Here is a 21,886-nt window from a genome sequence, read left to right as displayed (position 1 = left end):
CGAGGCTCACTGAGACCCTCACCACTGCAGACACAAGCTCGAATAGCACAGCTCAGGTGCAACAAGCCTCCGCTGGGTACACCGCAGCCAATTCTCTTTTCTTTTAGAATCTACTAATCCAGGGACTGTGATCAAACTTTAGTTTTAATTTACTTTTGCCACAAACGTGACAGACGTGGAGTTTTACTGCCTGCTAGGCAGAGTGGGTCGTTCATATATTTGATTAGAGGAGGCCGTTGATGAAATTCAGAGTCATGTGGAAAATGCCAGTGGTGATGGGGGAGGGGAGGGGTCCTTCCAACCAGAGTGTGGGGAGTCACAGAGTTAGAACTGGGGGGCCTTAGACTATACCCCCAACACGTCCTTCCTCAGGGTGAGTGGAGATGCAGCCGAACCAGCATACATAGGCAATTGCTCTTTGTCTGCATCAGAAGGGGTTTGGGCAAGGAAAAGAGAAATACTTGGAATTTGTCAATTTGTGATATTTTAAAACTTCAGATTAATTTGTCTTCTCCTGTTTGTAAACCATCAACAGAATCCCTAATCCTCTCCGGGCGTCTTTCTGGGTTTACCTTGAGGGTGGTCTGTGGTGGTTTGCTCAGCTCTCACCCTCCCCAGATGTGGAGTAGGGCTGTGTCCCCCCCAAGGTGGACAGACCTCTGGCTGGCTCCACGTGCCCGACCCGGGGAGTGGCCAGCATGCGGTTTCCTCCCGTTTGCTCTCCTGCAGCAGAGCAGCAGCGTCGGGAACCCCCTGGAACCAATTCTGCCAACAGGTGACATGGGGCCTGCGGCCTGGTCTTCACTGGAGAGGCAGAGAGGCGCCGGGTCACAGACAGGCACTGAGCACAGGCCACCTGGCCCTGGCTCTGCCTTGAATTCACCAAGCCTGCAGCCCCTGCTCCCAGGGAGGATGTACTGTGATAAGAGATGAAGTGCTCCCTAAAACCGATGTCACAATCCGTAAAATCCATGCATTCCTCAAAATGAAAAACACTGTAAACTGCGCTTTCAGACCCTCGCCAGTACAAACTACAGTTCCCAGAGATGAGACTTGGGGTTTTTTTTTATTGTTTTCAATTCCAAAAGCAAGGTGACTATTCTCTGCCAGCGAGGCCCGCGGTGCCAGCGGATACGCCAGAGAAGGGACCTTCCCCGCCCACACGCTCACCCGCTCACACACGCGTGCGCACACGTCCACAAACCTGCGCAACTTTCACGGCCACGTGCGCACTCACCCTTGTGCATGCGCGCGTGCGCGCACGCAGGTGCGCTCTGTGACGCGGTGACGTTTGCAGGGCCCCGGCGGGGCTCTTGCTCCAGCACAGCGGAGCCTCCTTCCGAGAACCCGGAGCCGGGACCCCGTCCCTCGTGTCACTTCGAAGGGGTGACGGGCGAGGCCCGGAGGGAGTCCTCAAAGCAGAGCAGAGGGAGGAGGCGGCTGAGGGACGAACAGCACCGGGCGGCCCCCTCCTCACACAGTAAGCGTCCCCAAGGCCCTTGTCCGCGCCGGACGCGCTCCCCTCACCGCGCGGGGGCCGCGGCTACTCGTTCTCCCGCAGCTCCCGCAGCGCGGCCTGGAGGAGGCGCCGCAGCTTCGCGAGCAGGCTGGGCGCCGCGCCCTGGGCCCCCGGGGCCGCGCACTCGAGCACCGCCGCCCGCAGCTGCCGCCGCAGGGAGGCCGACACGGCGGGGCTGCCGCGGGGCGAGGAAAACCAGTGGCGTAGGATCTTGTCGCAGACGACCTGGGAGAGGGCGGGAGGGGGCTGTCAGCTCAGGCCCGGGGGCCTCCTGGAAGGGCCCTTCCTGGACCCTAACCCGCCCAGCTGGGAGAAGGCCACCCCAGGTGCAGTGGAAATGCCGAGGGGGAAGCTCCGGGTGACACTCGGAAAAGGACTGAGGACCCTGCAGTAGAAAGTCGCAGGCAGGAGCTGCTGCATAAGGAGTGGGCCCTGGGCAGGCCCAAGGCTGCCAGCCCCGCCGTCACTGCACCCCTGAGGGCGCACTTTCTTATCCATAGGTTGGTGACAGTCATCGCCTCCTGGCAGGGTTGTCCTGAGGGCCCCAGGACACGCTGGTGACAAGGGGTGTGCAAGCGTGATAGTATTTTGAGGCTCACTGAAAAAAAAGGTATATTGGAAGGGAAAGGCTGCAGACTCTTTTTGAGGAGGCTTTGAGATGTTTTATTTTAGGAGAAGTAAAAATTAAGCCACTATCTCACAGCCTTTTATTCTCCTTGGGTATGAAATTCACTGAGGCTGAAGATCTCTTTAAATTCTCTATGTAAACACGCTGTCTTACAGCCTTCATGGTTTCCTCCCTGTTGGATGGAGCACTGCATAATTAATATCCTCCATTTTTTTGTGTCACACTTTATATTAGACTCAATTAACAAATGCCTCAATTTTATAGAGATACGGTTTCTATAATTTTGACTTGTGTTTCCCAACCTCTGCAAGACTGAGGATTCTGTTTAAAAACAAATTATCTTATTTCCCTTTTGAGTTGATAATACATTTTCAGGGGCAAACATGGAAAATGTCCCAAAAGATAGGCTGTAATCTTAAGTCTCCATCCCACTCCTGACAACCAGACACTAGGCTCCTGGCTCTGAGAGGCAACCACTCCCTTGAATGTCTTTCTGGAGAGTCTATAAATATACATGCATTTCCTTTTTCTTTTACTTTACATGGATGGGAGTATATTACACACACTGTTCTAAAGCTTCCATTCCCATTTAATGAAATATCAGGGAGAGCCTTCCAAATCAGTCCTTATAAGGATATCCCATTTGTTTTAATGGCTGTACCTCAAATGCATATCATAAATTATTTAGCTAGTTCCCTATTGATGGAAATGTAGGTTGTTCACTAACTTTTGCTATTATGAAAAATGCTGCAATACATATCTTGCAGATATTTCTTTTTCATTTTGCATATGACTAAATTTCTGGAAATGAAATTTCTGGGCCAAGGGGTATGCACATTTTTTGTTTTGATAGATATTGCCAGATTGACCCGATTAAAGTTGTACCGAGTTACACTCTCACAGCATCGTATGACAAGAATGCCCTCAACAACACGTGTCATCTTTCTTTTTCGTTAACTGATGAATGAAAATGGTTTAATTTGTATTGCTCTTCTTATTAGTCAGGTTGAAAGTATCTGTGTTTCCTTTCCAGTGAGTGGTCAAGGTGATGTTCTTTGCCCACATTTCCATCAGATTGTTAACTTTTTTTCATATTGATATGTAAATGCTCTTTATATATTAAGGACATTAATCCCCTGCTTAGATTGGTTTCCTGGGGAGCAGACTGTAAGATGGAGGTTTGCATGCAGGGATTTTTTGAGGGGCGTTCTCAGGAACCATCTTTCCATGGAACTAAGGGAGAAGGAAAACTTCTGGTACTGGAATGGCCTACAGAGTTTTCCTTATAGAGGCCAGGGGGCTGGGCTTTGCATTTCCCCCCTCCCCACTAACCAATCACTAGATGCTGCCCCTGGGATGTGGGCTTACCGTGAGCCAAGGACGATGCTGGGGGATGCTGAGTCTCAGCAGCTCTGAGTCTCAGACAGATAAGGGCTGTCTATGTCCTATATGCTCCTCATCTGTAAGAGCAGTCGCAAATATTTTGCCAATTTTCTCATTTAACCTCTAAATTTGCTCATATTTTTTGTAACTTTGTTTTGTTTTTGCAATGTGGATTTTTAAAAAAATGGTTAAATGTGTCAGTTGTTCCTCTTATAGCCTCTGAGCTTTGTTCTGTACTTAGAAAGGCCTTCCAAACTCTAGGATAGTACTTTAAATTCTCCCAGTTTTTGTCTAGAACCTTCAGGATTCCATTTTTTAGGCATAAGTATTTGAGCCATCTGGAGTTTAGTTTGATGTAAGGAGTGAACCAGGAGTTAATGTGATCATTTGTTGTTCCTGAATACTCACTTTACCAGCACCGCTCACAGCTTCCCTCCCACTGGCCTGAGAGGCTGCCTTTATAACATCCTAAATACCCATATGTCATTAGGTCTACTTCTGCAATTAAAAAAAATTCTGTTCCTTTGATCTGTCAATCAACTGATGCAGGGCAGGGATTTTTTTTTTTTTTTTTGAGTAAAACTGTAAGTTAGAAAAGTAATACATACCACCGTAGAAAATTTATAAAATATAGGGCAAAAGGAAGAAAATAAAAATTATCTGTAATCCTGTCATCCGTAAGTAATTGCTTTTGACGTTTTCATGTCTTTTCTCCCAGTCACGTACTACTTAACAAAAATGAGATCATGGGTAAATACTGGTTTGTAACCTGCATTTTTTCGCTTAATGAATGCTTCATATTTTCTCATATCCTTAAAGGAAGCGAAATTTCGTTTCTAGGTCTTTATTCAAAGGCAATAATCAGAAAAGGTGCACAAATGAAATTGCTCAGCTAAAGAGAGTATTCCCAACAGTCATGCACCCTCCAGAGGATGTAGAATTTTACAATCACGTTAACAATGTAGACTCTTACCTATGTTTCTCTGAAGCCTCACCTGTTAATTAATAGCATTTTAACAACTATTCCCAATAGTTTAAAGTAAAAAATTATCGCTGGGTTTTAATTTGCATGTCTTTGAATAGTAAGATTAAATATTTTCCAGGTTCTCTGGCCGTCTGCATTTCAGCTCCCGTGTATCTGTCATATGTTCTTCTCTTGCCAGTTTTGTGTGTGTGTACCTCTCGCTGCTTAACGGCTCTGTAAGAGCCGTTTATATATTAAGGATACAACTCTAGTCTCCAATTATGCTGCAGAGGGCAGGTGTTAGTGTTTCCACTTTGTGGTTTGAGGTCACAGGGTGGTTGATGCTCTAGTGAAAGCATCTTGTTCCCACATCTGGAGAAGAATGATTGTGCTGCAGACCCACCGAGGGTATGAGTCCACATTAAGTTGTAGAGGCTGCCGAGCCAGGGCCTTGTTCGGCCTGGCCCAGGACCTCCAGGTTAACTACACGGCTGTGCAGGTCTCCCCAGGTCAGTCCTCTGTGCCGGCGTGACTCAGCGCCAGGCTCTGGCCCCATCACCAGGTGTGCACCGGGGTTATATTGGCCTTTTGGGGTGGAGGACTGTACAGAGACTCCACAGGCTGCGGTGGAGGTGAGACTGCGGAGTGGACCGGATAGGAGAATGAAAGAGTAGGAAGGCTGAGGCTAGAGCACAGATCAGTGGTGGTGGAGGTGCGCCCAGCTTCCCTGCTATGACCTCTTCCTGGGTGTGGTCAACACCTGTGAGCCCAGCTCAGCCACACCCACCTGAGGGCCGGGAGTGAGGGCCGGGAGCAGACCGCTTCTGCCGGAAGAGGGGAGATGTCTTCCCAGTGCAGGGGCCTCCAGCCCCACATCTGGGTCTCCCTCACTCTAGGCTGGATCTGAGAGCTGGAAGCCAGGATGGGTTCCTACTTATCACTGGTCTCCTGGACGTGGGACCCATGCACTTTCTCCCTCTATTAACCACCTGCTGGCCTAACCCCTTGCCTGTTGGATCTGTGGTGTCGCCCACCCTCTCTGGTTTGGCCAGTTTTCAGGACTGGTTTGCTCTTTTTCTGGATTTATCCTTGGTGAATCAGTCTCTGGTTGCCCATTTGGGTGTGTGTGTGTGTGTGTGTGTGTAGATGCAGAAATTAGACCCAGAGAGAAGGGCTACCCAAGTCCCCATGGCTCTGGGGGACCCAGTAAAGGCTGTGCTGGGAGCACCATCCCTTAGCCCCATGGGGTCACTTGGCCGACAACCTCTGGGGTAGACGACTAAGAACAAATGATCCCCGTCTCCCACCATCCCTGCCCTTACTGGACACACCGAGCCCAGGTGACATGGCAAGAGGGATGACCTTCAGCTTCATCATCGGGATGTCACAGTGCGGCAGGCAGAGGCACCCAGAGAGAACAGGGTCCCCCCCGAGAGAGGACAGGGTCTCCCCCACCGAGAGAGGACAGGGTCTCCCCCCAAGAGAGGACAGGGTCTCCCCCCCCCGAGAGAGGACAGGGTCTGCCCCCAAGAGAGGACAGGGTCTCCCCCCCCGAGAGAGGACAGGGTCTCCCCCCCCGAGAGAGGACAGGGTCCCTCCCCGAGAGAGGACAGGGTCTCCCCCCCCAAGAGGACAGGGTCTCCCCCCCCGAGAGGACAGGGTTCCCCCCCCGAGAGAGGACAGGGTCTCCCCCCCGAGAGAGGACAGGGTCTCCCCCCCAGAGAGGACAGGGTCCCCCCCCGAGAGAGGACAGGGTTCCCCCCCCCAGAGAGGACAGGGTCCCCCCCGAGAGAGGACAGGTTCTCCCCTTCCGCTAGAGGACAGCAGCATTGCTCACCTGCAGGTTGCTGTTGGTTCTCTGGGCTCCACACCTGTGCACTCGCAAATCACACTTTGAAAAACAGTCAAAGAAACTGCAGTCTTCATCTCCCGTGCAGTTCTGCTCAAGAATTTCCCTCATTTTAGGTTCGAAAAAGGCCATGTCCACGTCAATAGCCACCACCTGTAATTGAAACAGCACACGCCTCTCAAGAGGACCCCCAAGGCCGCAGCACAGAGGGAGTCCTGCAGTATCACCCCACCCCTGTTCCCCTTTGCAGGTGCAAGTGTCAGACTTCAGGGGTCACAGAAATCTGCCAGCAGGGAAGAGGAGCCAGGTTGTGCTGGGGACATACAAGCCACTGGCACAGATGGTATGGCAAGGCTTTAACTGCAAAAAGGACCTTTGTGGTCACTAGTGAAAACCTAGAATGGTGAAACTAGTATCACTTTTCATCTTTAAAAGTTTTCTCAGATTTAAAGGTTGAATCTCTGAAATATCTTTAAAATGAATTGATTTCCCCTTCTTTATCACTTTGGTTTCTGACCTTCAAGGCTCGGGAATACGAAAGCTGTGAGACACAGATAATCCATCCCTATGAATATAAGCAACAAAAGAAAACTACATTCAAGGGACAGTTGGAGGGTGTGATGGTGAGAGTGGGGCGGGCAGTGCGTAGGTCTTCTATGTATGCCGTCTGTTGCCTGAGTTGACTGGTTTCCAGCCGCAGGAGCAGGGGGAGTGCAGGGAGTGGGAAAGCCAAAGTTCTCCAATTAGGGTCGATACGTATGGACCCTGATCCAGAAGCATCAAACACTAAGGCCCACTATCAGCGCGAGAATGTGATGAGCCCCTGGAATTTCAGATTTATCTTCCTGGCTTCAACCCAGATAGGCTTCAAAACCAGAAAAAGAATAATGTCTAAATTATGCAGATGTTCCTCCACCACCTGAATTTAAAAAAAAAAAAAAAATACTCAAACCTGGGAAAACCTGGACTCTGCCCAAATCAAGCAGTGTATAGCTTCAAGGCATTAAAGAGCTATTAGAAGACTTGATGAGGTTAATGGAGTCTGTGGCATTTCACAAGCCTTCACAGGTCAGCCTCAAAATATCAGCCTTCTCCCTTTGGTCACGTCTCAAAAAAGTGTTCACTTACATCTCAGTTCTCTGCAAAGTCAGGAGGCACATACCCAGGTTGTTGTTTCTGTTTTTTCCTTCAAGATTGATGCCAGGATGCAGTAAAGCTTCTTGGGGATTATTCAGTAAAACAGAGGAGGGAAAATACTTCATTTCAAAATATGTGGAGAATAATGAAAATAAAGAAGAGGGAACTTTTCCCTATTTAAGAGCCTTGTCTAATTACTAATTCAGGCTCTACAAACAGAAATGATCATTTTAATCAATTTTTCCTATCTTAGACAAAAGAAATAGCTCACTTCATTATTTATACTGGTTAATGCCCTAAAAATATATGAGGCTGTGCTATTGAGTCTCTTGTCTTTCATAATTTATTTGGGTGGCTACAAGACACTTCTCTTCTTTTGATAGTTCTTGGCCATCTCCCCAGCTTCCCCTGGGCCCCTGGTGGAATTTCAGCTCCCTGTTACTTCTCTCCTCCAGCTCTGATTGTTCTCTTCTCATCTCCCAGGAAGAGCTAGATTTATTTTTTAATTTTAGTGTATGCTGTAGAATGGATTACAGCTACTGGAAGCATAACTCTATGTGCCTAAAATAAGAACAGTAACAAAATGAACAGAAAAACCTGCCTGTGGTTTCTTAGATAACATCGGGAGAATCATAAAATTTTTCCTGCACAAAATTACCTAACTTGCATCATCAGACATAGTCCTAGCATCAGACTACAACGGATTGATGAGGATTATTTCGTTCTCCACTGAAAAGTGTGCCTCTAGAGCAGGAAACATCATCTGTTTGAAAAGAGCACTTTCTGGCAACAGTTTGGGAGCAAGAAGTAAAGATGTTTCCCTAGTTCTTTTGCAACCGCAGGACAGATTCTCAAGACCTGCAAGGGGGGACCCGAGAAAGTGAATGACTGCGAGTCATCAATTCTTTTTTTTTTTTTTTTTTTTTTTTTTTTTTTTGCGGTACGCGGGCCTCTCACTGCTGTGGCCTCTCCCGTTGCGGAGCACAGGCTCCGGACGCGCAGGCTCAGCTGCCATGGCTCACGAGCCCAGCCGCTCCGCGGCACGTGGGATCCTCCCGGACCGGGACACGAACCCGTGTCCCCTGCATCGGCAGGCGGACTCTCGATCACTGCGCCACCAGGGAAGCCCAATAAATTCTTACATGTTACCTGAAGGACAGCGCTCCTTCCTCACTGCAACACGGACCAAAGGGGGAGCCCGCCTGCTGGTCCGTCCCTAGTTCTCACACTGAGTGTGCATCAGAATCACCTGGAGGGCTTGCTTTTAAAACACAGAGGGCCACATCCCACCCGGAGCTCCAGGCCTCCTGCTGATGCTTTCCCACCTCGGTTCATTCTTTGTAGGCCTGCACTGCCTGGAGTGGGACATAAAATCTTCCTGCCTCCTGCAAGAGCCTGCTGGGGCTGACGTGTCCCCCCGGGCAGGATTTTCCCCCGTGTGAGGCACCAAAACGCCAGTTGTCCCACTAGAAGTCTTACCCACAGAAGGGAAACTAGAATGTCTCCAGAGGAAAGTATTAGAAAAAGTTGTCCATCATCCTAGAGCATGGACAGCTTGAAAACAGTGTCCGCCTGCTGAGCCTTTGTCCAGAAGCCCCCACAGGCCGTCCTCGCTCCTCAGCCTCCGAGGCTCCTCGTCTCCTGGAGACTGTTTTCTGCACAATTTGCTTGCTTCCAAAATAGCCCTAAGAAGGCGCTAAGTCGCTTTGGAGAACACAGAGCAGCGCTTAAGGAGGACAGACCGTGCCTCCCGCTGTAAGCGGCTGTCCTCCCAGTTCGGCACCGGGCAGCCGCCTCTGTTCTTTAAATTCTCTCATTCCCACAAGGAGAGTTTGGCAGGTCGGAGTTGTCCTGGCTAGAAGGTTGCATAACGCTGCAGGGTCTCCCCCGATTTCAGAAACCCCCTCGTTTAGGACCACCCGGACCCAAGTCTGCCCTCCACGGGCGAAACACACGCCGCAGCCACTCACCGTGAAGTCGCTCCTGATGGCAAAGTTCTCGGGCTTGACGTCGCAGAGGTGCAGGCGGTGCGAGAAGTCGTGCTCGAAGTGGCGGACCATGTCCAGGAAGCTGAGCGCCACGCCGCTGAGCGCGCGCGCCTGGGCCCGGCCTCCGCGGGCCGCGCCGTCCAGGGGGAAGAGGGCCCGCAGGCGGGGGCTGCCCGCGGCCAGGTGCTCCACGGCGTAGAAGTGGCCGCAGGAGCCCAGCACGGGCGGCGCGTGCGGGCTGCGGCCCCGCAGCAGGCTGAGCAGGACGAACTCCTCCTGGTGCAGCAGCGCCCACAGGCTGGCCAGCTGACCCCGCAGCCGGGGCCCCCGCCGCCCCAGGCCCAGCCGCCCCAGGCCGCCCTCGGCCAGCTCCAGGCCCAGCGCGCTCTTGACCTCCCCGGCCGCCAGCAGGAGGAGCTCTGCCTCCGGGAAGCCCTGGCCGCCGGCCTCGGGCTGGCCGTCCAGGAGGCCGAGCGGCGGGAAGCTGGAGAAGGCCTCCTCCTTGGACTTGAGGACCACGGGCCGGCCGCGCCAGTCAGCCTGCAGCACCTTCTTGCCCCGCTCGTAGTACAGGCAGCGCCGGTACCGTAGCTGCCCCGCCACGCACAGGTCCTCGCACAGGTCTCCCCCGAGTGCGCCGCCCCGGTAGTCCTGGCACTGGAAGGAAGGGGACAGTCGGTCACACCGCGGAGGGGCAGCGAATAGACACAAGGCTGGTCCCTGCGACCAGCAGGCTCCTAACAGCTGTGCAGAGAACCTTCACCAGAGTGAACCGCGAGGCTTCTCGGGTCAGAGAGGAAGTATGAAGTGAAAGGCTTGAGGGCTTCCCTGTCGGCACAGTGGTTAAGCGTCCGCCTGCCAACGCAGGGGACACGGGTTCGAGCCCTGGTCCGAGAAGATTCCACATGCTGCAGGGCAACTACGCCCGTGCACCACACCTACAGAGCCTGCGCTCTGGAACCCACGAGCCACAACTACTGAAGCCCATGTGCCACAACTACTGAACCCACGAGCCGCAACTACTGAAGCCCGTGTGCCACAACTACTGAGCCTGCTTGCCGCAACTAGAGAAAGCCCGTGCGCAGCAACGAAGACCCAACACAGCCAAAATAAATAAATACATTTAAGTTAAAAAAAAAAAAAAAAAAAGACTTGAAAGAGCGCCTCAAGTTTGCTATTTTCTCCGTCAGGCCCAGGCCCAGGTCTCAGGAAGCAGGTCTCTGCCCTCCCCCACTTCCAGCTGAGGTGGTGATGCTGTCAAAGGCCTTTGGCAGCTGCGGTCAGTTTCCTTGACCATCAGTGACAGGGCTGGGCTAGGCCCGTGGTTCCCAACTCCTGGCCTCACGTCAGGGTCACCCAGAGAGCTTGCAACCCCCGGTCAAGTACAGGTCAGCCCGACCTCGGGAGGTGGGTCCCCGGTGACCCCAGGAGTGGCCTTTCCTCTAGAACCTCTCCTTGCACCCGTTGTGGTCTCCGGGAAGTGGTGTGGCTGTAAGGCCAGCAGGCTCTGGGGCACTGCGGGGTCTGGAGAGCCCACTGCAGGAAAAAGGAGGCAGGAGAGGCCTCGTGGCCGGCAGGGCAGGCACCTGGCGCCTGCAGAAGAGGAGCCCTGCTGGGTAAATTCCAGAAGCGGGAGGTGTTCGGTTCCTGGGGGTGGTGAGGAAGGCACTCAAGGACCCTGGAATGGGGAACTTCTCCTAAACATCAGGCTCTTAGGCCCTCCTGCCACATGGGGAACCTGGTGACCCCACCATGACACTACAAGTATCTGTCCTAAGAATACAGTCCAGCCAGGCCCTGCCCTTCAGACCTGCTAGAGGGGGAGCAGGAGATGCCAGTGTGAAACCGATTGAAAGGGAGGATTATTATTCTCTTCTCTTTCTTTTTTATCTCTTTCAGGAAACCTAAACCTCTGGACCCACGTTTATTAGGGGTTGAGCCTATTTCCTGACTCCACCTGTTTCCCCCCAGATGCATCTTCCTCCCACGTGGGCAAAGGCAGGTCAGGTACGTAATTATACGCGGGCCAGACTCTGGTGGTTCTGTGCTGCTCGGCTTTATTAACCCCGAGTAGATCATATACAGCTCCTTCAAGTCGGAAAATACACCTCCAATGCTTGGATATGTGAATAATCCCCAAATCCAAAAAGCTCTGAAAACTGCAAGTTTTTCCATGACTCATTCGCCCTCATGGAGTGTCAAATCCAGCTGAAAAGATGAGAGCCTGTCTATGATTCGAATGTATCTGGCCTGTGACTTTGCATATACTTTGCTGCAGAGTCATGAGTCAGCTGGATTTGTTTGATTACTGGTGCTGCCTCATATGCAAAATAGAAGGTTTGTATATACTGCATATTATCTAACACCCAAAACAGTGTGAATTCCAAAACAAGCCTGGCCACAGAGCATTGGATAAGGGATTGTGGATCTTTATAAATACTCTCAGTGACTTGTTCAAAGTATATGACCAAAATGCTTATTAAAAAGATATACTCCCTGTTCTTAAAACGAGTATCTGGATTTCAGGGACCATTTCAGGCAGTAACTGGACAACAGCCCCAAAGGACCAAGCCAAGCCATCAGACCTGACCCCCCAGCTTCCTGCTGAGGGGCTCCCACAAGCTGCTTCTCCTTTGCCACGTTAGGTCTCGGCACCAGCCAAACCCAAAGATGCACGTGATGGAGTCCCGATCCTGGAGTCTGGGAGTGCACCCTGTTTGCCTGGGGCTGGCTCTTTGTCTTTTGAAAACACAACCATAATGCAGCTGTATTAATAAACACCCATGAAACTGTTTTAAATACACTTGATGCTGTGTACATCTTGCAATTTAACTTAACACCATTTTGGTCAAATGCCATCCTTTTACTTTTCAGCCTGGTACCTCTTTCCAAGGTGTGGGGTCACGAGAGGAGCATCAAAGGGACCAGGACCCTCTGAGTGACTCTCTTTGCTTGGAATTGCTTCCATATCACTGTGCCTCGGAAGAAAGCATCAGCTGATTCTGGTTCCTCTGAGACCTTTCAGGATAATCTTAGAGGTAAGGTGGGAATGAAAGATTTAAATGATTGAGACTCCCAAGAGTAGAAAAAGATGTGAATGATGGAAGTAATGTGGGGTGTTCATTTTACTTGCTGCAGCTTTGTCCTGTTCTATCTGGTATTTACAGCGTTTCACATCTCTGTAATAAGCCTGACAAGAAAAGGCAACATTTCTTTCTTTCTTTCTTTTAATAAATTTATTTATTTTTGGCTGCGTTGGGTCTTGGTTGCTGCGCGTGGGCTGTCTCTAGTTGCGGCGAGCGGGGGCTACTCTTCGTGGCAGTGTGCGGGCTTCTCATTGCGGTGGCTTCTCTTGCTGTGGAGCACGGGTTCTAGGCGTGTGGGCTTCAGTAGTTGTGGCTCACGGGCTCTAGAGCGCAGGCTCAGCAGTTGTGGCGCACGGGCTTAGTTGCTTCATGGCACGTGGGATCTTCCTGGATCAGGGCTCGAACCCGTGTCCCCTGCACTGGCAGGCGGATTCTTAACCACTGCGCCGCCAGGGAAGCCCAACATTTATTTCTTGATTGCCTTATAAAGCCCCTGAACCCTTTGAGTATATCCAAAATGGTTTAATTCAATTCCATAGTCCTTTCTAGAGTGTGGTCAAATTTGTAGTTTAATCAAAGGTGTTTTTGTATGAAGGACAGAACAGAACTGGGCAAGAAAGAAAAGCAGGTGATACAGTAGAGTTTGGTAGGAGGAGGTGGGTCCTGAACTGGGAGCTTCAGAATCCTGCTGTGCTGGGCGGAAGGGAGAGGCGTGGGGAGGGCAAGATACGGGCGTGGGCCCTGGCGGGGCCACAGCACAAGGGCGGGGAGTGCCGAGGGTGTCCGCTGTGACTGCCCGGGGGCTTCACTCCCCTCATCTGGAGCTGCGGCCGAAATTGTCACTGGCCACGAGAGACACCCGTGGGCCCAGAAGCCCACTCCACACCCCCGGGGCGGGGAGTGGCCGTGGGCAAGCTGCCTCGGCTACACCCAGCCACCTTCCAGCTAACAGCGCCGTGTGTGAGCTGAGCCAGGATCCAGCAACAGGTGCCCGGCTCAGACGTCACAGAGCGAGGTGGCTGCCTTTCCGACTCCTCAAATGACGGTGGAGTGTAAGCAGGAAAGGCACGTGGCCAGGCTTGGCTTTGGGGCCGGCTGGGTTTGCCTCTGGGCTCAGCCTCTTGCTGGCCTGTGGCTGGATTCCAAGCCTGTAACATGGGGTGATGACACTGCGTCGTGGGAGACCTATGAAAGTCAACCAAGGTCATGGGGGCAGAGGACCTGGTGGCCTCTGAACTCTAGTTCCCTCCAGCCCTGGTCATTAGAAGGCAGGAGGCCGGGGAGGCTTCTTCCTGGAGAGATGCACCCGAGCTCAGTTTTGAAAGATGAATTGAGAGTCTGCCTAGCGGACCAGGAGGGAGAGGGCAGGGAATGACCTGCCGAGGAAGCCACAGATGCAAAGTCGCTCCAGTGTTCAGAGAACCAGACAGTTCAGGGGAGCAGAGGGCAGGGTTAGAGCAAGTGCCAGTGCGTCAGGGAGTGGGTGTCCTGCCAAAACCGCCACTTGCTGTGTCTCCACCTGACAGACTGCTCCCCCCTGCAAGGCTCGGACCCACCTTCCCTGGGAGGCCGCCCCACCTGCCAGTGGGAGCTCTTGTCTCCTCTGCCCCAGGTTCCGTTAAGTAACCCCCGTGAACTGCCACCGTACCATCCCCTGCCCCCGCTGGCTCCCCACAGCTTGGTGTTTTCTACGAAACTGTACCGCGTCGATGAAATCGAATTCAAATCGAACCCACACGAGATTTGCCCCTGCAAATTTAGAAGGCAGTTCCAAACAGGGGTTGCAAGGAAATCTGGCATATATAGTCTGCTGATTTTGGAGGGGAACATTACCTTTGGCTGTTTTTCTGAAGGTCAGCATGTTGAGGTATAGGCATGCCTCCAGATGGCTGGCAGCTTGTAGGGAAGCTGCACATCAGGAAGGGCGGGCAGTGGGGCTGGGCGCCCAGAGCCCTGCCGGGCCACCGGCCGCTGGAGGTGTTGTCCTAGGTTTCTGACCTAACTTCCCGTGCCCTGGCTACCTCGCTTGTCCTGGGAGATCGCTTACACCAAAGCAAAGTGTACGCAAGGGTAGTTAGTGCAGGGCTGTTCTTTGTTGTCACTCTTTGTGATGAAGCCTTTTTGGCACATCCGTCCCTACTCTGCTGATACAGAATGTAAAATTCATCCACTGCAGCTCTTCTGGTTACCAGAGTTCCAGTGAGTTCTGTAGGATCTTTTTGCATGCCTGTGCTTGCTAAACTCAGAGAAGGACTTAGCTCGGCTCTTAAAAACCAGTCAATTTACAGATTACAAGTTTACAAGCTAGTTAAACAGTGTCATCACATTAGGGACAAGAGTGAAATTATGCTATTAGCAGCATGTCCTATTGAGGTAGCTAATTTTGTTTAACTCAATAGAAGTAATGTACTTCTAACTCCATTTTTAAAAAATCACTTTCCTCTGGATATAAGGAGGCCCTAACTGCCATCTTGAACAGGTACATTTCTGTACCCAAATGTGTGTGCATACAAAATCCACAGGTATCAGATTTTAAGATAAGCTGGGAAAAATACCAAGTTAATAAAGTCTCATTGTAGTTAACTGGCATTTAAAAAAAATTAATGAAACTCACAGCGAATTCATAGTTCTTATAGGCTGTGTGCAAACGTGCAGACGCACACTCCCAGCAGCCCCAGTTCTTGTAGAAAGCGTTCTCAGTGGTGGTTACTTAGAACCTCCCTCTCTGGCTTGTATCTCAGTTCTCAGACAAAAACAAAACCTGTCCTCTCTAGTCTGGGAAACCGGTGACAGGGTCTCAGAGGTCATGCCCAGGGGCTGGGTTTTCTTTTGTGTGTTTGTTTTTGTTTTTAAGGAGAATTAAGTTCCTATGCAGTTAGCAGCCCTCATATCTCACGATGGAATTCCTTCACGGAGCAGTTACGCTGCGCATTGCAGAATCTCAGAGCAATTAGCCAGGCCACTCTGCAACCCTTCCCGACCCCTGGACAGCTTAGAAGATAGACATTACAAACGTGGCCAAAGCACTCAGGAAAGTAGAGTCATTCCCTGCTATAAAATCTCTCTGGGTATGTGCCCTGGATGCTGTAGTCCCACTGGGACCTTGGGTTTCTATCAGAGCAAAGAAAGATAAGCCTGCCCTGTTAAAAAGAAATCCCAGATGTAGGCAACTAAATTGAATCACATCAAGACCTAACTAGCCGGAAGGGACTTAAACCTCCTGAATAACAGAGTCTGTGGGAATCTTTTTGAGATGCTTTGAAAGTGATGTGCTATGGAGGGGTTAAGTATGCCCAGTTGTTACTTATGGATTTCAGTATTGGAGGAGCCAGTTCTGTAACGGGGTCTCTACTATCAGAGTCACATCGTGGCTCCGCGACACAGTAACCGCGTGAATCGGGACAAGTTACTTCACCTCTCTGGGGCTCGGTTTCGCCATCTGTGAAATGGGAGGAATAAAAGGACGTACCCGCCAGAGGCTGAGATCCGATGAATTAATACGCATAAAACTACTTAGCACAGAGCCTGCCCCGAGCGAGCCTCAGCGGGCACCCGCAGCATATGTCCCCGCTGCCCTGGGGGGCGCTCTGCCTGCAGAACCGGAAGCCAGGCCTGTGAACGGTCAGACCCAACGCTAGTCAGCCTGGCACAGCCTGCAGACACGGTTCCCTGGGAAAATGGGGCTCTGGAAACCTCACAGAGATGTCTTGATTACGGGATGAGCTGAAAAGCCACAGGAAAAAGGAGGGCTGCCGTCTGCCCAGAAAATTCTGAAGCTGGAAGACCTGGGCTCGACTCTGGAACCAATCCAGTTGGCTCTCCCAACACTCTCTCTTGAGACTGGAGTGTGGCGGGCCCCGCCAGAGGTGGGGTGAGGCTCGGGGGGGCACCAGCACCCATGACTCCCCGCTCCTAACCAGCCCCTCAGCTTCATCCTCCAGCAGTGTTCACCTGCCTGGCGTGAGGGCCCGGGAACGTGCTCAGAGGTTCACAACTCCCTTGGCTCCGCCCAAGGGAAAGGGGTTCCCTCCGGCTCAGCTGCAGCTATTCCTTCAGTGCTCTGGGATTCCGAGTGAAAGCTAATGAGAGTCTGGAGGCCAGTCAGAAAAATAACAGCCAGTTTTATTATTAAGGATAAAAGCCAGGCAGAATGAATTGAAAGGACCGGCGGAGCTGAGAGACAGAGGCTCGATTCAGTCCTGGGAGGCCACAGTGCCACAATGCCAGCCTCTGCGTGGCCGCCAGGGCCCGGCAGAGTCTGGGATGTGGAGACTGGGGTCCTATTCAAACCTCAGTCTAGTTCACAGTGTCCTGGGTGAAAGGGAGCCACGGTGCTGTGTGGGGTTCCCGCCAGCAAATCCAGAATGGAGAGGGTAGAGAGGGAAAGTCAGGTCCTGAGCAGAGCGTGAGAAACGGCGGCCTCAAAGTGGGCCTCCAAATGATGCTCCCCCCAAAGTCAGGTCATTGAGAACCGGTCAGGTGAACTTCAGGCAGACAGACAGACATGGTATTTCAGATTGTTCTTTTGGCAACAGGAAAGATTGGCTGCCACAGGAGATATGTTGGTTCAGCCTCCAAACAGAATTGGTTTTAACTTATGAGCTGGAATGCTGGGAAAGTTATGCTGAGCAATGACTTAAGTTATACTAGTCTATTTAATTTCTTTCTTTCCTTTTTTTTTTTGCGGTACGCGGGTCTCTCACCGTTGTGGCCTCTCCCGTTGCGGAGCACAAGCTCCGGACGCGCAGGCTCAGCGGCCACGGCTCACGGGCCCAGCCGCTCCACGGCATCCGCAGGCAGACTCTGAACCACTGGGCCACCAGGGAAGCCCCTAGGCTATTGAATTTCCATTAGGCCTTCTCTCACTTAACCAAAGGTAAAGGAATGAAAAAGTAGTGTTTGCTTTTTATTTTAATCTAAAAGGCTATTATGTTATTTTTGGTACATGGATATTCATCCTGGCCAAGCTATTAATTTTTTACTATAATTAGTCAGTCTCCCCAAAACAGAGGGGAAAAAATCTTTATCAGTGAAAGGAATTTTTAGAGGAGTTATTGAGGAAAATCAATGAGCTCTTGTAACTTAAAGAAAACTTGATAGAATGTCAGTGTAACAGTGAACAGATAAATGGATAGATTATTGATAGATAGGACGGAGGGAGTCGATGAGTATCTCACCAACATTATGATCAATTCACGAGGACACGTCAGACTCAATTAGGGAAAACGATTTGGTCTAGCTTGTCCATTTCATCTCATTCCTTTAGTTTTTCCAGTCTCACTTAAAAAAAAAAATCATTTACTTGAAAGCCTTTATGCTACCACGTTTTGAAATCCTACGGTCTCAAAAAGCTCACCCAGATGTAAGCAATTGGACTGAAAACTTCCCATGCGTTTCTTGAAAGTCTCTTAGAAAAGAGATCATTTTTCACACCAGATACTTAGATGGTCAGTATTTTAGGACGTGAATGATCACTCAATCAATGTAACGGTAGTTGCCGTTACCTTCACCTTGGCCTTCCTTTTAGGGATTCCTACCTTTATCCAAGTCTCCTAATGCACATCATCTTCCGAACCAAACAGAGAGACCAGAGAGCAGCCAGCGTTCCGAATCAACGAATGCGCCTCTGGGGTCCAGAGCGCGCAGCAGCAGCCTGCAAGCCCCGGCGTTTCTTTCTCTCCCTAATTGCAGGGCTCAGCTATGGAGCCCCCAGGCCCTCCCCTGCCCGGAGACCCCGCTCGGACCCCAGGGTCCGACCGCCTCCCTCGCGCTCCGCTCGCCTGAACGCGCTCGGTCTTGGGCCCCGCAGACCGCGCCAGGAAGAGCCGCGGCTCTGGGGAGCTGCGGGGCGGGACCCTACGAGCTGTCTGCATGGGGCTCGGCGAGGTGCAGCCCAGGCTGGACTCGCCGAACAGCGGCCGAGCGACCGAACGGCGAGTCCGGGGGCAGGGGCGTGGTCTCCCCGAGCTGAGCCCTCAGCGGCCCGCGCCCCGAGCCCCGCTGTCCGAGGCGGGAGACTGGGAGCAGACCCGAACACTTGCTTTAGGAGCGCGGGCTGCGGTCGGCGGGAGAGCAGTCGGGCAGGAAGAGTCTCTTGGGACAAAGGACCAATTGGGGCGAAACGGGGGAAGACATCCCCGCCCGCGCACGGAGGAGTCCCGGGCAGAGTCCCACGCTGGAGACCGCACCCCACGCACCGCGTCCGGGCCCCTCCCCTCGGTCCACGGCCGTGCCCGAGTCCCCGGCTCCCGGGGCCCGCGGAGGGTGTCCAGCCCTGCCCCCGGGGCGCGCGGCGCGGGGGCAGTGCGGCGGCGGCGGCACCTACCAGCGCGGCCAGGATGCGCCGGCTCTTCTCGTCGGTGCAGCGCTCGGAGAGGACGCCCGGGTGCGCGCGGAGCAGCAGCGCGGCCGCCAGCACCCAACCCGCGGTCCACGCGACGCAGACCAGCAGCGCGCCCCGCCCGCACCGCCCGGGCCGGCCCCGGGAGCCCGCCGCCCGCGCCCGCGCCCGCGCCATGGCCCACCCGCCCCGCGCCCCGCGCTCGCGTCTGGGCTCGGCGGCCCGGCGGGGGAGGGGCGCGGGGGAGAGGCAGCGCGGGCGCCCGGCCCGTCCTGGGGGGCGGGGATGAGGGGTGGGGTCCCGCGGCAACAGCCCGCGCCCGCCCGAGCCGCCGGGGTTCAGTGGGTGTGCGCGCGCGGGACGCCCTGCTCCGCCCGCCGCACCCCGCCACCGTTTGCACTTTTTTTGCACCTTTTCCCCAAGAAGACCAGCTCCTTCCTGGTACCGACTCTGCGTAGATTCAGGCTCGCCCCGGTTTAGACTTCTGGCTCCCTGGAAGGCAAGCTCTCGCCCCTTCTTCGGGCGGCTGCTTGGCTCCCTGCACTCTCTTTTACAGACCCCCGCCGCCCCTCGGGCCCCTGGGCACCCTCGGCTGCAGCCCTGCCCCCCATCCCCCCACTTGGGTCTCCTCCGAGCGCTTCCCGGGCTGAGATCCTGAGTCGGGGGTCCGGGACAGTCATAGGAATGTCGTGGCGGCCGCCGCCCGCCCTTCCCAGGCAGCTCCTGAATCCCACCGCCGTCTCCCAGGCTGCCAAAAACTCCAGGGCGTCCTTGCCAGGGGTAAAAAAGCGCCGCACTCTTGAAACGTTTCCCTTCCCCCCGGCAAGGAGAAATCGTTCACTGGATGTATCTAAACCTGTGTTTCTGTGTATTTGCAGCGTCCTCTGGGGAGCAGGCTTCGATGTTCCGTCGCAGTCGTCGTATGAGGTAGGCAGGAGCCCCGGCCTTCAGAGCTGCCCCTGGTTCTTTCCAGCCCTCCCTGACCCCACCCCAGCTGCCCTCCCCTCCCTGAAAGCATTTCTACCCTAAACGGAGAGCCGGGGCAGGGGAACTGTCACAGCCAAGGCCACTGAAAGCTGCCCCGCCCCAGAGGCTTCTGCATTCACTTAACAAAAGCTTATTTAAGGCCTGTTGTACAGCCAGCGCATCCCGGTAGGTCAGGCCCTACCTGACCGCCCTGCACCTGAATTTCACATATTCCCACCCTCCACCCCCAGCGAGGGGATAACAGGAATTACTCTCACCCTGATGGAGCATCCTGTAATCATCCCTGAGGAACTGGCTTCTTACCCTTGTGTATTCTGCAACTTGCTGGTTTAGCTTTCAGTTTCGTGCCCGCTGGTGAAGTTCTCCAGGAATTATGAAGCATCCAATTAACAAATGCTCAGCCATCAGGAACACTTTGGGTACACCGCAGCTATTCCCTAATGCAACAGACACTTGGGATTTGGGGATCACTTGGCTGGTAACAGTAGTGCCTGTTTGAGTTCCTTCTGTGTGACTGTTTCTCCCACCTCCACCCTACCCGTGCCCCCCCCCCCCCCAGGGCACACTCAACCAGAAGAACCACTTGGGAATATTTCCCTCGGCTGGCTCTACGAAAACTCGGTCTCTTCTTTTAAAATATTGCAGTTGTGAAGTAAAGGAGGCATCCTAGGACGCTGCTTTAAAATCTTGGCTTGATGGTGTAAAGCTGATTCCCTGTCCCAAGAATTGTATTGGGAGGGGGCGGGAAGAGGAAGAGGAATAAGATACAAAAGTGTTAACACTTCTCCTTTAAAACCTAGGTGTGAAAACCACAGGGGAAAAGCAGAACATGAAAGCAAAATTAATATTAGGATTTGCAAGGCAAGTTCTACTTTGGTAAGTTTTAAAAATACGTTATTAATAATACTTCTTTTGGCACTTTTATAAAGAAAAGTATACCAAGGGAAATGATAATCCCACAGTAAAGAGATCCTTTAAGCATTCAGCATATTTTAAATTGAAATATAGTTGACATACATGAGCATTGTTTTAAAACAGAAGATATTGTACTCTCTAGAGCCAAAAGAAAACACTTATTAGAATGCACAACTTACGCCGACTGCCACCCTCTAGTGCGGTTTGTACGCTGCACAGAGCCGCGGAGGGGTGGGTGGGGCTAAAGTCCACCAGAGCCCAGGCCAGCAGGCCCTTTTCCTGGGAGCCCCATCCAACCAGAGGGGATGCCTTTTTAAATGACCTGTGCAAAGGGGGCTTTTTTTGGGATTCACATGACAGCGCCTTACAGGCCAGCTGTACCCTTGGTACTAGATATTCCCCTAGAGCAGCAAACAACTAAACAAATACTTACATTAGCAATAAAACGTGACGCTTTGGCTTAACAAGCCAGGTAAAAGGAGTCTGGTCTCATCTCCCAGGAGCCCAGCGTGCTGGTAGCACAGCCGTAATTCCCAGGAACTGGCAGCTTCAGCAGGGCCTGGCAGGGAGCCTGTGGGTCAGGATTAGGGCACAGGCAGAGCTGGGGAGTGGCTTGGCTCAGTGCAGGCTTCACATGGGGTTGATCTGAATAGTCTTTGACTCCTTCAAAGAACTGTATGAAATCCAAGAACCATTTTTCCCCCACTCCCTTACCCGAACTGTGAAAACTGCAGTCATAACACTAGAAGTGGCTTGAGTGCAGTGACCCTGCCAGTCATACTCTGGTCACACAGATATTCACAAGGTGGTTTTCCTTTGTCTTGAAGGAGATGGAGACGTGTGTCTTTATAACCACACGAGGCAAAGAGTCCTCTGAGCCCGTGAAAGGGGCCCGGGGTTCCAGGGCCCTGTGCCCACACTCAGGCACCAGCACAGCCAAGTAGAGGGAGTGTACTACCCGGGTGTGTCTGCTTTGACTAGGCACTTAGACTAAACTGTATTTGTCCACTTACTACTTCCATCAGGCCAGAGGCTACCTGAGGGTAAGGACTGTGTCTCCCAGCACCTAATCTGGTACCTGAATCAAAGG

General features: G+C 52.5%; 1 protein-coding gene across 1 annotated transcript; it reads right to left on the bottom strand.

Moving 5' to 3' along the window:
• Window positions 1–916: 916 nt before the first annotated feature.
• Window positions 917–19,071, bottom strand: DIPK1C (divergent protein kinase domain 1C). The gene is made up of 4 exons (XM_059040332.2): window positions 18,880–19,071; window positions 9,451–10,125; window positions 6,332–6,496; window positions 917–1,744 (listed from the first exon to the last, which is right to left on the bottom strand). The coding sequence occupies exons 1-4, from the start codon at window positions 19,069–19,071 to the stop codon at window positions 1,544–1,546; spliced, it is 1,233 nt and encodes a 410-aa protein (XP_058896315.1). The 3' UTR covers window positions 917–1,543.
• Window positions 19,072–21,886: the final 2,815 nt, after the last annotated feature.

The sequence above is a fragment of the Kogia breviceps genome, chromosome 15 (genome assembly GCF_026419965.1).
Source record: "Kogia breviceps isolate mKogBre1 chromosome 15, mKogBre1 haplotype 1, whole genome shotgun sequence".
Classification (NCBI taxonomy): domain Eukaryota; kingdom Metazoa; phylum Chordata; class Mammalia; order Artiodactyla; family Physeteridae; genus Kogia; species Kogia breviceps.
The sequence above is the reverse complement of the archived record's forward strand: the minus strand, read 5'-3'. Positions and strand labels throughout refer to the sequence as shown.